This window comes from Lissotriton helveticus, chromosome 7 (genome assembly GCF_964261635.1).
Source record: "Lissotriton helveticus chromosome 7, aLisHel1.1, whole genome shotgun sequence".
Taxonomy (NCBI): domain Eukaryota; kingdom Metazoa; phylum Chordata; class Amphibia; order Caudata; family Salamandridae; genus Lissotriton; species Lissotriton helveticus.
The window spans coordinates 1,810,262,087-1,810,279,599 of NC_136068.1; the positions used below are offsets into that span (position 1 = coordinate 1,810,262,087).

A 17,513-nucleotide genomic window follows, 5' to 3' on the forward strand; every position below is an offset into this window, starting at 1 on the left:
CCAGTCATTCTCGATGGAAAATTCCAATCCACATCTGCCGGTGTACCCCACCCCTATCGGGGAAACCTGGTGGCGTTTCCACTCAAGAGACCACGCCATATTCACCAAGTCTTTTTCATTTGATTTGATTTTGCATGCAAGTTGCATAAAGCCCTCCTGCTTGTTGGGCTTGTGTATGGCTTATTGACCCCATCGAAGGCAAGTCTGCTGGCTCCACTGAAATGTGGGACTACTGTTCTGTTTTAACCATAGATTTATTTACCCATCCATAAGCTTGTTCGATGGCCTGCCTGGAATTTAATCAACTGCTCTCTTCTTTGACCGCAGTTCTGGGTGAAAACCCGATGGTGCACTGTGCCAAGACGGGCATACTTGTTAGGTATGTCTGGGTTGTGCATTTCAATCAATCAATCAGAGTACTTGTAAAGCGCGCTACTTACACGTGAGGGTCTCAAGGCGCTGAGGGGAGGGGGTGCCGCTACTGCTCGAAGAGCCAGGTCTTGGGGAGCCTTCTGAAGGCGAGTAGGTCTTGGGTCTGCCTTAGGTGGGTAGGGAGGGTGTTCCAGGTCTTGGGGGCGAAGTAGGACAAGGATCTGCTGCCGGAGGTTGTTCGTTGGATGCGGGGAACAGGGGCGAGGGCGAGGCGTGGGGAGCAACCTGCCTCGAGCACGGTCAGAGGTCGCTCCTATGCCACTGCTCGGCCTCCTTAAGAGGGGGAGAGGGAGGGAGGATCAGCTGGGAGGCGGGAGCGGGTGGCCAATGGGGAGCAGGGGGGCAGGTCTACAGGGACGCAACATCGGGAAGGAGCGGGAAACGGCAGGAAAACAGGCGGGTGGCAAGGAGCAGGTACGAGGCAGCTGGTGGCCGTGTGGTGGCGTGGGGAGCGATCTGCCTGCAAGCAGGGTCAGAGGTTTCCCAACACCGCCCAGTCATCGATTTCAGAATACACTGGAAAACATATTGGAGTTTTCCTCCAAGGCCCACAGTGAAATTGTTAACAAGTTATTGTGTGTGGCCAACAATATCCCATTCTCTCTGACAGCTTGCCTCCACCTGTGTAGGAGTACCATGCCGGCCAGAATTCTTACCCAAATGGATTGCAAAACTACGGCTCTTTGTAACCCTCATTCTGCCTGAATTAATCCATTGTGCACTGCATGCAATATAGTGCCTAACATGCATTGTTGACTACTCCCTAGTTTACCTCCGTCCTTGACTATTTCCAAAATTGGGGGTTCACACCCTTAACTCAGTACTGCACCAGCAGTGGAAGTTTACCTGCTCCTTCCAAATTTGAATTTTCTTAAATAATGGACATATCAAATATTCCTAATACATTGTAGCCTTTTGTGCTTTAACACCTTGTTTCCCCACCTTTTGGGACACCAGTACACTTGTTAGATGACAGCTTCCAAAACCAGCCTAGCTGCTATTGCTAGGCGTTACATACCCTCAGATCCAGAGTGCACATACTTTGATGAGTTTGACCATACATTTGCAGACCTTTTTGATTGCTAACCCATGCTGAACACATTAATGGTGTCAAATCTTGTTTGAGGGAATGTATGTATTGTGACCACTATTGCAGTCCCCGCACCATTTCTTAGAGTGACAACTTACGCAGCCCACCAGGCTTGCTTTACTGCTGTCCGATCACAGATTCACACTGCCTACTAACCAGCTGTGCCCCTTGGTGCATAATCCCGCTATGGACCTAATTCACTTAGTTTTCCCCGTAATCGTTTTTCCTCCACAGAATCAAAGCTGGGTTTGGCTTACATTCTAGTCACCTTGTAATTCATGTTGGAACATTTTTACCCCGCATAGCCAGAACCTGAGTCTTGCGTATTTTTTATCTAATGATAATGTCGGAATCCAAGATTCCCAGTTTCATGTTTTGCCGCAGTCCACCCTTTGTGGGTGCGCTGGGACCCCTCTGCCTCCCTGCAAGTAACCTTGTTACTTAATACAGCTCCCTTAATGCAGTTGCCTGTCACTCAAAGACACCTGGTAACTACATGATGCCCTACAGCTTGGTGAAGAGGATTTTTGAGCGAAACAAACACCAGTCCTTGTTTTCGCATTTATCCTTTATAGAGGCTCCATTTTGTGTGAAGTGTGTGTCAATGTCGTGGCAAGGCATACCCAATGGCCCAATGGCCTGTTCCACCTTGGTGAATATCCTACTTTGATGTGTAAAGGCTCAACTATCCAATGAGCTTAGACATATTTGTTATTAAGCAAGGGAGTCCTTGTGTACTTGCCATGTATCCCTCCTTTCTTACAGGAATTTTGCCTGTTCAGTTTAATCTGTGGTCTTTGCCCCCAGACTTCCCAGACTGCTTATGGCTAGCCATGTGAGCAGTTGTTGACGTTAATGAGGGAATCTCCTGGTTGCAATTGGAAATTATACACTGCTCGCCTTAGTGTGCTACGTTGTATTCGATTAAGTACAACCAACCACATTGGTCATGAAAACCTTAATAAGCACAAGATTTTAACATAGACATACCTCTAAATGAGAATGGATCTATACAGCCATAAGACCAGAGATACACATACATTAAACCCACAGATAGACCTGCCCAACATCTGCCTTCCCCTGCTCCTGAACCTGTAACATGCCAACGTTTAAAGAGTGCACCTAATTTGCTGAATCAATCAGACATTTGAACATGCAGTTATTGATAACTAAGGCAAATAAATTATTGGTGTAAACTCTGGTTTCAGTGAATGTTGTATATTGTGCATCTGCCACTGAGTGCATTTATTTGTTTGGCTGTGATAAGCTTGTTCCTTACGTCACACTTCAAGATTATGGAATTGTAATAAATTCCTCTTTTTCGTCACTGCTGAGTGAGGACAGCACATTCACAGATCATCCTTTACATTTTCCATTTCAGACTGCGAATGGAATGAGATTGCAAGCCTCAATTCCAGACCAATTTAACATATTCTATCGGGGGCCATGGCCTGTCTTTGCCCTCTTAGGTGTGATCTGGACTGTTACGACATGTGTCGAAGGGGCCGCACAATCACGTGTACCTGTGCATCTTGTGATACACCTCTGCTGTGAAACTAATCTGCTCCCTATCTGTGATACTTTGTAGTAAATCAATAGTTATAATGATAAAATCATGTTAACGACCTCAGAAATATGAAAGGCTGAATGGGCCTGCCAGGATCTGAACCTGTGACCATGAGGTCATGCACCAACCCCTACATTGAGTGCCCTATCCTTGTGGCCACTAGACTTGAGTCTGAATTCTATAAAGGGAACTAATGATTTTGTATCCCAGAAGCAGGGAGTGGGCACTAGTGCAGCCTTTCATCACTACTGAATAATATTCATCTGCACTGGCAAGTTGAGAAGGGAGTACAGGTGGGTGTAGCTTGATAAGCTGTGCTTTGTGCTGCCCCTTGCTGCTGGGTCCACCTTCCCTATAAAAGCGTCCTCTGACAGACTAGGGGAAATTTCATCAAACTATATTCTATCCTTAGCATTTTCCACCTGGCTCCCGATGGCAACCATTAAATTGTTGCTCTGTGTTGGGCTTATATATTTTAACGTATGCGCTGCCATACAAAGGACCTCTCAAACCAGTGGAGTGACCCAATGATTTGTGATCTGCCTTGTACATGTATTTAGCAGTCGGGTTGATCTGCTGCCCTATCCTCCTTGAGTCAAAGATTCCTCTAAGCAAACCCCCCATCTTTCAAGGCAGCAATAGCTCCTAACACCATCATCTGTAGGTCACATGACACACCTGCCCTAAGTCCGCAACCTGAGCGGCGGCACTGCTCTGTGGCTCGCCCAACTCACACCATGTGACTGTGTAGTGTACCAAGCTGAGTGCACACTGTGCCACCTCAGTTTGGAACCTTCCATATGCAAATCTGTCTTGACCCTGCTCCTATGGAAAGAGTCCAGTTCCAACTGTCAACCAGGGACTCTATGAAGCAGAACACAAGAAACCCAGGGCTGGTTTGGTCTGAGTTAGGGCCCTTTAGCCAGTTATAACTTGGTTCCAATTACAGGTTGTGCACTGGACCCACTTCTGGACATACCTGCATCACTAAAGTATACAAAAAAGTGGTTGACGGAATGCTACTGGTAATTACTCAGGCCACATTCCAGTGCATTATTTTTTTGCCTGCCAACTCAGTCTGGACCCTGCCATATGCAAATCAGTTTTGAGAGTTAATGCCTGGGAGTCGTTTACTCTCTTTTTTTAAAAATAAACTATACATTGTATTTTAAAAGATAGCTAAGATTGCCCTGTTTTTTATATGGTAGAAGTTTAAAACTCATTTAGGCTGAGGTTTTCAGGTCTTTCGCTTGAGTTTCATTTCCATGGTCTTCATTTCAGGATGCTCCTGGTGGGCGCTCTGAAAGATGACCGTCCCTCACTTCCACACCCATAAGCTTCCTATCTTGTTAATCTGGAGGGCTACTAGTACCAGAGGAGACTGGCTTATCTCGCCCCTTGCAACTTCCCTGGTTGGGTCACTCTTTGGAGAATGAATCATCACTCTGAGTACACTTTGAGAATGTCAGGGGTGGCTTAGAAAAGGTCCACCATTCCTGGGGAGTCCTCTTCCCTTTTCTGGTTCACGCTGGTAAACAACTTACTGCTGAAGTTCCAAGGATCTGCCCAATGATCAGAGAGGTAGCTAAGTGCTGACATAAAACGAAAATGAGACATCACTGCTAACCAAATGACAGGGGTTGGTATATCACCCCGAGCAAATATTTGTGATGGCTGTGTGCATCACACGGCGTTGACTCATTGAGGGTATTGTCATGTCTTTTTCGGCCTTCACAAAGTGCTATATGACAGGTGAAAATACTTACACTGTTTATTGGAGCTGGACACTGAACTGTCTCCCAATCAGATAGCATTTCCTTCCTTTGAACTACAGAGTAGTAAGCCACTATGGAGAAGAACATATTCCTCTTGGAAAATCTAGAGATAGATGGCCTGGCAGAAATGTGTATGTATTCCAGCCAGCTACCAGAAGGAATAAAATAACTCCATATATGGTAACAGATGTTTTTAACAGAGGCTCCTAGTCGAAGTTCATATACACAGGACAAGCAGTCAACTGATCATATGTGGCAATGCAGTGCGGCTTCAGAGTAAAACACAGTTTAAAATGTGCAGTAGGGGAGCTCAGACTGAATCGGAAGCATAGGGGCAGCGACTGAGGACTAGTCTGATAGTCACTTACCTCCACCCTGCAGCACGGGGTGGTGACTGAGAAATATGAATGTGCACTAGAACTCACACCGACATCTTTGTGTGGGAGCAGCAACTAAGGCCAATCAGATAGGGCCTGTTGAAAATTAGTACGGTTTGGTGAACATTATCTGCGCCATCTTGCCTCTTCCCCTGATGCCACACTTTTGTCGTGCGCACCCGCCATTTTAGAATGCCCTGATCAGAACGAACCCTTTTTCATGCCGCTGGCCCCTGACATAGCCCTTCGCCTTCACTAAGCCTGCACGCTGACCAACCCCCTGCTTGCACCTGCCTAGAATCATAAACCCCTCTTCGGCGCTGCTCTGCCCCAGGCCCTCATCCTGTTCCCAGCGCGACACCTCCCTTCTTCCCTTTCATGATCCCCGGCCCTTAGATGCAAACCCCCTTTTTCCCCGTGTGCCCGTTTGTCTTCCCCGTTCCCAGGCCGACACCCAGCTCTGCCGATACCATTCCTTGCCCCTCCCCGTACAATAGAAAGCTTCCCCCATCAAAGGATCCCCGGGTTGATCAAAGCCCCCACTCCATGAGATCCGATCAAACCCCCCACATCCCGTGAATCGGCGGAATATCCAGCTGCGCGATACTCATCACCTGTTGTGACTAGGGTGGGGACTTCAACTGTAAATGTGTGTGGGAACGGGCCCAAGGGGAGTTCCGGGAATGTCTTTTCCATACATCAAAGTTTTAACATGAATATGTAATCTGCAATAAAGTCATAAAACAGTGTATAAGAGGCCAGGCCTCAGAAATGTAGTTAGAGCACCTCAGAACGATACCTTCTGCCCGTTTTGTTGTGTTCTCCTCCGGAGAGAATAAAAACCTTGTTTCCTGCCTTCCAGTCTCCAGCGCCTGCCTCTTCATTGATTAAATAACTAGAGGGTCACAGAGGCAATACCGCCGGGCAAATACCGATTGTCCCCGACCCGACCCAAGGTTTCAACAATTGGCGTCCCAAGCGTGGGGCCCATCAGCGACTCGTGGATCCAGTGGGAGAGGTCCCGACGACAGAGTGAACGACTGCAACGATCGGGAGAGCTCTTGCCCAATAGACCCTCGTCTGGCAGCCGATCATCCGAACTTCACTAGTTCCGAACAGACCTCTCTCGAGTGATCTACGGTCCTGACTGGGGACCATTAGGAGTGCCGTGAGAAATACGAGAAAAAGAGGACGATCGGGCGCTGGATTCGGAAGACAAGAAACTGTCCACATGGTCCGGGTAAGGTCGTGTAATCACGACAAGTTGCGAAATTATTGCTTGATTGTTTGATTGCTTGATTGTTTAAAAATACTAGTATTGCTCTTTATTTATTTGGAGATTCACTGTCTACAAACGGAGAAACAACGGGCTCTCTCTTTGCAAGCAGTGGAGGATAGGTAGGGCAGCAGCCGTGCTTATTTTTTTTCTCCCCCACTCAATAATTACTTGAAACTGAACTGTTGTTCGCAAAACTATTGTTTCCTGGAGATTCCCTGTCTGCAAACAGGGAAGAGACCACCCTTTTTGCAGATAGTGAAAAGGGTAGGTAACGCAGATCTTTGCGGACCTACTCATTCTCCCCATTGTTATTTATTGGTCTTTTTGTTATTTTTGATCCATGAGGTATTCACTGCCTGCAAACAACGTAGAATAGAAATATTCTGTCCAGTCTTTGCACCTAGTGATAAGATAGGCAGTGCTGACTTTTTAGTCCCTCGTTACGAGCCGTCATGTCTGTCTTCTCCCCACTGATTAGTAGCCTGTTTAGCCCGGACCGTATATTAGAGGTGGACCATATAGCTCCACTAGAAGGCACCCCTAATAAGGACATGTTCATAAACTATGGATTAGTCACCATAGCCTATAATGAATTGTGGCACAGGTATACCGAAGAAAGTCAAGACAAACAGTGGCCACTGGCAGGATCCTTTGACCTTGATAAAATAGAAACGTTAGAAATAGCCCTTCGAAATAATAAGACAACGCCTATTATGCTCGACAGTCTCGGTATGTGGCGCAGAGAGGCTATGCAACGACAGAGAAAAGACGAGGACAAACCAAGTAGAGAAATATACCGACAGGACAACCCCAGGACACCGCTACCCACAAGTTATCCCCCGACACTACGCAAAAGACGACCAGACTTAGGGCCAGACCAATGCGCTTTTTGTAGGTATGTCGGACACTGGAAAGCCCAATGCCCGACTCTACTGAGCGTGAGTAAAGGCAAAGGGCCGACAGGAACGACAGACCGGCAGTACGAGAAAAAGCGCGAGACAAAGAAGAACCCGACTTACATAGACAGACCAGATAGAACCACCACGTTTGATTATGCCCGATGGCACAGATTTCGCCAGGACAATTTCAGCGGCATGCTCAAGTTCTCCTAGGTCGGGCAACGTCAAGACGGGAACCCAGCCTCGCTTTAAAATTCACAGACGGAAAGAGATAATCATGACCAATAACTGTTTTATATTCGTCTTGGGTCTTTGTATGTCGTACTTGTACTGTCCCCCGTCTGAGTTTGTGTGTATGTAATGTACGAATCTGCGTCATCCCTCTACACGTGTTTCCGTGTTACTCAACCTCTGTTAGCAGAAACTTAACATAAAAGCAACCTGGAAAGAAAGAAATGGTAAAACAAAATCCGTAGACCATTGATGAACTTGAACTTTTAATTTAGCACAACAAACAAGGAATAATAACGGTAAACTGTAGAAAATGAAAGTCAAACAGAACATTCGCCCCCCCCCCATTCTGGAACCTTCCAAAGTAGGGCAGGGTTACGGCTACGCCCAACCAACGGCAACCCATATAAGGCGGGCCCGGCCGCCAACTCTTGGTCAGGAAATCTTAACGTATGGGGGAGCCGGAGGAGAGGCAGGAGCCAGCAGCCTGGGCAGTTGTAGGTAGTCCCGCCACATGTCTCCTCGGCCAGCCGCAACGGGCCTGGATAGACTTAAGTAGTCCCGCCACATGTCCAGAGAAGAACGAGGCACCTCTTCCTTTTCCCTTCCGTAACAGCCGCAGCAGCTCTGGACGGCGGGATGTCCTGCACGTACCTCCACAACAATTTGTCCAAGTTGGGCTGGGAGGGAGAGGCGACGCGGACGAGCCTCTCCCACCTCCACCGATAGGAGGTCTCCCAGCCCCCGGCCCGACGCCGAACACCCCCAGTCAGGCGATGGTGCCAATACTTCCACAGCACCGAACACACCATGGTGGCACCCCAGTACTTGCGCAGCACCGAACGTGCAATGGTGGCCATATTTTCGGAACACCGAACCTGCAATGACTGCACTGATACTCGTGCCGCGCCGAATGCGCGCCACAGGTGGCCATACTCCCACAGCACTGAGCACAAGACTTGGGGAACACCGGATGTGGAGAGACCTTCATGCGGGGCGATGAAAAAGAACAGCATGGAGTGCACCGGGAGAAGGAGACGGCGCGAACGAGTCTCCCTCGCCCCCCCCAGGTGGGGGCATCACAGCTGCACCCCAGCTGAACGTCCCGCTTTCACACAACAGGGACCTCTTCCTTTCACTCCGAAGGATCTCATCCGCTCTTGCAAACTCGACGAGAGTGGCCCCTGTAGGGCCTCAAAATGGCGTCTGGGTCCGCTGGAAGGCGGGCCCCGGCCACTAGAGTAACTTTGACCAGCAATATAACTCGGACATTTGCCCACAGGGGCACGAGCCCCCATCTCCGACAGCATCTCCGCAGCCTTGGAGACCCTACAAAAGTCCCCGGCGGAACCTTCGGCCTCTGCAGGCTTCCGGTAAGGGACGGCTGCCTTGATCGCCAACGAAACAAACATGACATTCCCACTCCTTCTGTTAGCATGAATTCTAGAACTGCCGAAAAGGACCCTGGTCCAAACTGCCAGTAATGAGAAACATTTCCCCCTGATGCTGCTTCCGGACTGAGCCGGCCCCGCCCAAAATGGCGCTGGTATCAATCGGAACTTACGAACACCTCGTGGTGTTCCTTCGCACTAATATAAACTTGATGTTCTGAGACTTTATATGATCCTTTGTACACTTGGCTAGAAAAGACAAGGAGAACTCACTCGACGAACAGTATGAAAGGATCCCCGTTAAAAATGTTGATTACAAATGTACAATGTATTATATTTTTATAGCTGATGTAAACCTCATTTACGACGCACACGTACGGTATGCATATAGGAAATCTGATTGCAACTATTATGATTATGCTTCTAAATTATGAAAATAAATGCCCCCGAACCCCCAGCCAATTAATAGACGTTTTAGTTTCTTACAAATGAATGAATAAAACTTTCCGATGTTTTTATTGCTGCAAACGACACCCCCACTGTACGCACTTTAGCCATTGCCACGACCGGCCAAATACGACCGCACCCTCATAATCCACGTGCTGAAATGATTTTGCAAAATAAAGTTTTTTGAAACTATGGACGGGTATCGCATGCTTTATTTTAAAAAAATGTGGGATCGGTGGGAAAGTTCTTTTCTGTGCACCCTACTCTGCTCTCTCTTTAAGGTTAAAAGAAGATGGTTGCCCAGCCCTGGAGGACGGATCGGATCGACAACACGACACTCCGCCTTCGAAGTACGCGACTGACCCATGAACTCTCGCGTAGAGGAAGACCTTGACTTCCAAGGATGGGTAAAACGAACGGTGTAAATGAGGGAATGTAAAAGGAGGGTGAAATGAAATAATGTAAATGTTATAAAGTACAACGTTCCAAGGTATCAGGGAACGGAGCTGACCCAAGAACCGAAGAACCTTAGAACGCCACAGCGTTGAAAGAGGTTTAAGGATCCCGATAGTGAGATACATCCTTTGACTAGATACCTCGCACTAAGCACCTCTGGTTTCCTTTTCACGTTTCCCCGCACACGACCTATATGGACACACTACCCCCCCTCGACTCCAGAAACCATATCCCCGGGGACCCTGCCCCGAGGAGGAAAGACGAGTAAGAGGTAAGTAAAGGACTTATGAATCCATGTATTTGAATATGCGCGAATGCTGTCTCCCCCACCCCCTTTTTTCCTCCCTCTGCAGGTTACATCAGAGATTACAGCCGAGGTGTGGCGAAGATCTGAAGCCTTGCCATGTCTAATACACGAAGCAGACTAGCGCCGCAAGGTGGTGCCTAAGCACGCCTGCAAACTACTCACGTGTCGAACAAACCCGAAAAAAAAATTAGCACAACCTGACAAAAAGTGATCGCCCTTAAACCAGACCGGACGAATGAACCCATGTCACGTATGATGCGAAACTATGAGAGAATGTGTGTGTGTGACTGAGGCGTTGACCCAACTGGTCGAAGGACCGAGAATGCGAGAAAGTGCGACAAAATGGTACCTCCTTTCTTCTTTCCTTTTTCTCAAGGCACGTCCCCTCTACCCTGTCTAATGCTCAAACTGCATGATTACAAGATTCTAACGCAGACCCGTGAATGCCCTTTACTGTGTAATGCACTAAATAGCCTTTCTTGAATACACTGCCACCCTCTCTGTTGCACGTGTACTATTTAGCCTGCCGTTGCGCTCTCTCTCTCTCTCTCTCTCTCTCTCTCTCTCTCTCTCTCTCTCTCTCTCTCTCTCTCTCTCTCTCTCTCTCTCTCTCTCTCTCTCTCTCCTCTCTCTCTCTCTCTCTCTCTCTCTCTCTCTCTCCCTCTATTTTTGCACTCCCACTCTTCCGAGTGATTATCCCCGAAATTGGCAGACTGCCACCCCTAGCGCACCACCTAATTGGCTTCAAATACCGTCAGTATTTGCACAAAAACTTGTCTTTAATACAATCACCCTGAGACCGTGTCATTACCTCTCCTTTTCCGCTAGAAGTCAATGAACCGAGGTTGGGCCGTAAGGGAAAGGACAGGTAAGACGACAGAGGTTCCCTAATCTGGCCCGAAATAAGGGAACTACATGTCAACGGCTCCTATTGTATAAAACAAGGACCTCAGAATACGCGACCCTCCCCGCCCCGAATTGTCGCAATACCCAGACAGGAAAAATGATCACCCCTGTTACATCCCTTGTATCAGCCGCTCCAAATTGGAAGTTATGAAACTACCCCTCATTCCCGGTTGTGAGAGATGGGTCGATTTACGCCCTTACCATAAGTTTTCTATGTCCCTAGGTGTCTTCCGATGAGACCCCTGTCTTCTCTAATTTAGTAATCCGGCCGCGAGAGGCTGCATAGGGACCAGAATGATGTTTTGCAAAGTTTAAGATTAGACTGGAGCAAAGAAAACCATTACACTGTACCATGCCGAAAGCGAAAATGTTTAGTTGAAAAGCAGGAGGCATTGATAGAAAATAAATGTTTAGCCTATGTTCGTCCATCAGCAAAATATCTGTTTAGTACCATGTCGATAGCACACAGTACCCTTTGTAAATGTAAAACTCTAGAGAACGGCATATCTTTGCCAGGCTCGTCTCACGAAGGTGGGTCACCATCAGATGAACTGTCGAAACTGTAATAAATAATTGTGAAGGAAAGTCATAGTAAACCCAACAGGCCCGTCATCGGTCATTCATATGCCAGTTGTGAACACTAAAATAACGGACATTTTCATTCTTTGCCTGGAGCTGGGAGAGAAATAGATTTTTTGATTATCTTCATCTGCAAATTCTCTAAAGACTGTCTTTTCAAACTTGTTTAAGGGTACTGCTGTCGGAGGAAGGAAGGACCGGATGTGGGAGCACGAGGCCTGACTGCAGACTAAGGAACACCTGCGACATTAGCCAAGGCGAGACCACGACAGAAAAGAGCTGCAGGACGAGGCACTGTTTTCGACAACATGAGAAGAAAGGGCCGACCTGATGCCCCTGCTCGATGTCCAGCGTTTGCCGACAAGTCCCCGCTCTCTGAATTCCGTCACACGCCCGCCTATCTGAAGTCTCTCGTTCCCCTAGTTTGTTCCTAATTTGGCCTTGCTCCATCCCCCTTTTTCTCCGACCTACCCTATGGACTGTTTTGTACGCTCTTCTTCCATCTGAACTTTCTGACAATCACCTCAAAGGACACAGGGCGAAAAGGACCTTTCCGACCAGAAACGCGAGGAAAGGGTCGTGCCCTGCAACGCAGAACTTAGAATAGAGCTGGACTTGTAGCTCCACCGCCGGTGCTCCACAGCGCCAACGAAAGACAACAAAGAATAATGAGAACTCGTTAACTTCGAACATTTGACATCCTCAATCGCCGTTTCTGCTATGCCTCATTTCTCTCCCAGCCGCCATTGTATTGATCATGCTCCAATCCGAATCTGATATATGTAATAACCTACCAGTCCACATTATGAAATGTACTTGCTGCTCTCGCTACAGAATCGTTTTTGTATTGCATTTTTATGACTTTCCTGCTAAACAAATTGATCAAAGTTTATCAAATAGGTCCACCTCCTAAAAACTAGAAATGTTAAAATGTATTGTTTACAACTCTTTTTCATCTAGGGTTCCTACCGTTTTCTTTCTCATGCCCACCACAATAGAACCGAGTAGAAAATGAACCAGCAAGATGTCTTGAATATGTTAAAGGGAGGACTGTTGAAAATTAGTACGGTTTGGTGAACATTATCTGCGCCATCTTGCCTCTTCCCCTGATGCCACACTTTTGTCGTGCGCACCCGCCATTTTAGAATGCCCTGATCAGAACGAACCCTTTTTCATGCCGCTGGCCCCTGACATAGCCCTTCGCCTTCACTAAGCCTGCACGCTGACCAACCCCCTGCTTGCACCTGCCTAGAATCATAAACCCCTCTTCGGCGCTGCTCTGCCCCAGGCCCTCATCCTGTTCCCAGCGCGACACCTCCCTTCTTCCCTTTCATGATCCCCGGCCCTTAGATGCAAACCCCCTTTTTCCCCGTGTGCCCGTTTGTCTTCCCCGTTCCCAGGCCGACACCCAGCTCTGCCGATACCATTCCTTGCCCCTCCCCGTACAATAGAAAGCTTCCCCCATCAAAGGATCCCCGGGTTGATCAAAGCCCCCACTCCATGAGATCCGATCAAACCCCCCACATCCCGTGAATCGGCGGAATATCCAGCTGCGCGATACTCATCACCTGTTGTGACTAGGGTGGGGACTTCAACTGTAAATGTGTGTGGGAACGGGCCCAAGGGGAGTTCCGGGAATGTCTTTTCCATACATAAAAGTTTTAACATGAATATGTAATCTGCAATAAAGTCATAAAACAGTGTATAAGAGGCCAGGCCTCAGAAATGTAGTTAGAGCACCTCAGAACGATACCTTCTGCCCGTTTTGTTGTGTTCTCCTCCGGAGAGAATAAAAACCTTGTTTCCTGCCTTCCAGTCTCCAGCGCCTGCCTCTTCATTGATTAAATAACTAGAGGGTCACAGAGGCAATACCGCCGGGCAAATACCGATTGTCCCCGACCCGACCCAAGGTTTCAACAGGCCACTCACTTCGTTTCCTTAAATACACTCTGCTCGGCATAGTCTGTGCTTTCCGAATAACCTCCGCATAGGTGACTCTGTGCTTATCATTGTAGCCTGCTGGAGGCTTCTCAGTGCTGATTAATAATTTTAAATAAACTATTGGTGCTCCCTCTTCTCTGTCCTGATCTTCTTGTAGAATTGTTGGGTGCTCACTTGCCTCTGGCCTGATCTTCTTGTATAGATGTTGTGTGCTCCCTCATCTCTGTCACGATCCTCTTGTATGGGTGGTCTGTGCTTCCTCTTCTCTGTCCACATCCTCTTGATTTATGCCCTATGCTCCCTCTTCTTTGTCCTGATCAACAAAATTATGGGTAAAGCCATGTTTTTAGGAGCTTACGGAATGTGGATAGATTGGTTTCTCTGCGAATGCTGAGTGGTAGAGAATTCCAGAGTCTGTGCGCCCTCTTCTCTGTCCTGATCCTCTTGTATAGGTGCTCTGTGCTCCCTCTTCTCTATCCTGATCCTCTTCCATAGGTATTGTGTGCTCCCCTCTACTCTGTCCCGATCCTCCTCTATGTGTGGTGTGTGCTCCCTCTTCTCTGTCCCGAGACGCCTTTGTGGTCATGTATCCCATTTCCTTTTCTTGATCCTTGACCATCCATAGGTTCTCTGTCCTTCCACTATTCTACCGTGGCTCCCTCTCTCTTTGAACCCGCAGATGTTCGAGCCGGTGAGTGCCACCTACACCTACCTGCTGGCTGACCAGGTGACGAAGGAGGCCATCCTGATTGACCCGGTGCTGGAGAAAGCCCCGCGAGACGCCAAGTTGGTCAAGGACCTCGGACTCAACCTTCTGTACGCTGGTGAGTACTGGCCCCTCACTCTGGGCCAACATGTTTACCTCTATAAGCGCTCTGTGCCCCACATCTACTACCTGCAGTGCTCTGGGTGAGTACCAACTACGGCTCCTACATTGACGCCTACTGGTGGATACCAAGTGTGCTTCTTTCGTATTGCCCATCACAGTAGAGTGCTTCCTTGTCTCAGTCCTAAGGCATGTCGCAGGAGAGTATTGGGTACAACTCCATCTGGCGGGATGATGGTAGTGAGGTATGTGTTATATTGCTCTTTGTGTAATGCACATAAGTCTTTGTAGCATGTAGTAGGTACATTTTTATGTCGACCTGGCATTTTCTTCTTCTGTCTGTGCTGTGTTGTTCTAGTGTCTGTGTCTCCTATGTTCTCTTATCCTGTGTCCAAGCCGAACAACATTTTGTTGTGTTCTTGTTTATGTGTTCCCTTGAGGCTCTTTTTCTGGTCCTGCATTTCCTGGAATCAATAGGAAGAAAGTAACCACAGGTGGAAAGCAACTGGCCAGTCTGATCTGATAGATGGACGCAGAGGCCTGATTAGATTTTGGTGAATGGGTTACTCCAATCATCACAGTGACAGATATTCTTGCAGCGAAATATAATTGCCATTACATCCTATGGGATTTATATTTCGGTGGATGGGATATACGTCACCGTTGTGATGGAGTAACCCGTCCGCTAAGATCTAAATCAGTGAGGCCCAGAGTGCCAGAAGCGAAAGAACCAGTTAAGAAAGTTTCAACAGTCCATGAAGAGAAGATAGGAAGCTGAGGTGGGAGGGAATATATGCAAGCTACAGCCTAAATATCAGGAAACATTTAAATGGAAAAGGGCATTGTTAAAGCCAACCAGGACGAGATGTTGGATGGAAGCTTCTCAAGTGTATAAGAAAACTCTGGAGCCTGGTTGTAGGAAATGGCTCTTTTTGCAGGGTTATCCCTAAACTTTTTGCTTTTTCTCCTATTTTTTCCTGACCTGTGTGTGTTGGTTTTAGGACTCTGGGTGCTTTACCACTGCTAATCGGTGCTAAAGTGCATATGTTCTCTGTGTAACATGTGTTATGGATTGGTGTTTCCATGATTGGCCTATTTGATTTATGTGTCAGTCCCTAGTAAAGTGCACCGCGAGTGCCAGTGCCTATAAATCGAATGCTGTTGGTGGGCTGCAGCACTGGATTGTACCACCCAAGCAAACAGCTGTAAAGTGTAACTGCGGCCTGCCATTGCAGAGCCTGTGAGCAGCCTGGTGCTGCCATGTCGACTTGGCAAGTGCACACACTTGCAAGTCCCTAAACCTTCCCTTTTCTACATGTGAGTTGCCCCTAAGGTCGGCCAAAGGTACCCTCATTTGCAGGGTGCATTGTATGTGAAAGGTAGTGTGAGAAGTTGGCCTGGTATATGATGCTCACTAGTTCTAGTGATCACCTTGTACCATGCCAAGCAACCCTTATGGTGCAGGTTGTAAAGTCAACCTTATAGACAAGCTATCCTAGGAGTAGCATGGACTAAGCAGTCTTAGGCTAAACTCTGTAAAGGCATGTGAAGCAAGCTGTTTTACCATATACAATCCCTTGAATACCAAATGAAAGGACACCACACAGATATATATTGAAATTATATATAGATTTATTTCTCAAAAGATACCCTATACTCTTTATGAGCACAGAAGCACAAGCGTTAAAACAAAACACAGTTTAAATACACAAAAGTGGCACGAATATGGATGAGCCCTAGGGGCCACCTAAACCATATACTAAGATAGTGGTATAAGAACCACTATGAGGAAAGTGAAGAGGCCTAGGGCCTGGGGAATCGCTGGAGCTGTTCAGGACTAACAGTGATGAAGTCGGGAAAGGCCCGCAGGACTCGGGTGCAGTGCGGAAAGTGCACGCAATACCAATGCAGTGTCAATGGTGCGTAAAAAGTACAAAGTTAGTTAAAGAGGAACCTTCCGAGTGACCTAGAAGGATGAAACTTAAGACACAGGCCCTAGAGGTGTGTACCACAGTGGGAACACCGGCGGAGCTGAGTTACCTCACCCACAGGAAGCGGGTGCACAGGGTCGAAGTAGTGTCGGGTTTTCGTCACGCTGGTCGATGGTGCTTGGAGCTGAAGATGCTGCAGGCGGCTCGATGTGAAGAGTTCCGGTGGATCCAAGGGTGGATCTGAAGAGGTGAAGACCTGAAAGCAGAGGGGACAATGTTCAAAGTCACTAGCCAGTGACTACCGTGGAACCAGAGTGGAACCAGGCGATGTCGGGTGCAAAGAGGCATCGAGGTGTAGCTTCTCTCTGCAGCCACGTGGACACAAGGGGTTGAAGACGTCCAGGAGTTGGTCACGAGCTGTCCCACGCAGGCTTCTCGCTGTTGGCGGTGTCGGCAACCGGATGGAAGCAAACAGGCCTTGGCTAATGCAAGCCACGCCGGAATCAAGAAAGGCTTGTCACTCAGACCAGCAAGGTCAGAGCGGGTGCTCCTTTTCACAGGAGCAAGGGCAAGTCTGGAGCAACCAGACCTGCAGTGAAAGTTGTAGATTTCGTCGCCAAGATGGCCACTAGCCGCGTGGCAAGTGGACGGGATGGCACGTCGAGTGGCACAGTGCAAAAGGGCCCCACGCAGATCGTGGAGATGCTGGGGGGCGGATCTTCGGTGCAAGGGCTGCTCGAGGTTGGGGCTTCTCAAACCCCAAAGCACAGCGTTGAGGGTGCCTCTGGTGCTGCACAGCCAGCTTTTCGGGGGTCTTCCAAGATGTCCGGTCCCACGTCTCTCGGTGCCTCCACGGGTCCCTTCTTTGCAGGGACTGTGGATCGGGCGGTGAGAAGTCTGGGAGTCTGGGTCTTGTCAGGCTCTGGGCTCGGGCTCCGGCGGGAGGCGGCGGCAAAGCAGACGTTGAGTTGCTGGTTGGTGCCTGTGTTCACAGGGTGGTCACTCCTTGGCCACAAGGGAGATTCTCTTCCGTCTTCTGAGCAGCAGAATGTCGAAGTCCAGTCTTCTTCTTTATTTCA

General features: G+C 48.2%; 1 protein-coding gene across 1 annotated transcript in view; it reads left to right on the plus strand.

The window, feature by feature from the left end:
• The window catches only part of LOC144767727 (persulfide dioxygenase ETHE1, mitochondrial-like), a 123,763-nt gene that overhangs the window by 68,608 nt on the left and 37,642 nt on the right, over positions 1–17,513 (plus strand). Inside the window, exon 2 of the mRNA XM_078651111.1 lies at positions 14,357–14,501. Coding sequence (XP_078507237.1) covers positions 14,357–14,501 — 145 coding nt within the window. The remainder of the gene's footprint in view (positions 1–14,356; positions 14,502–17,513) is intronic.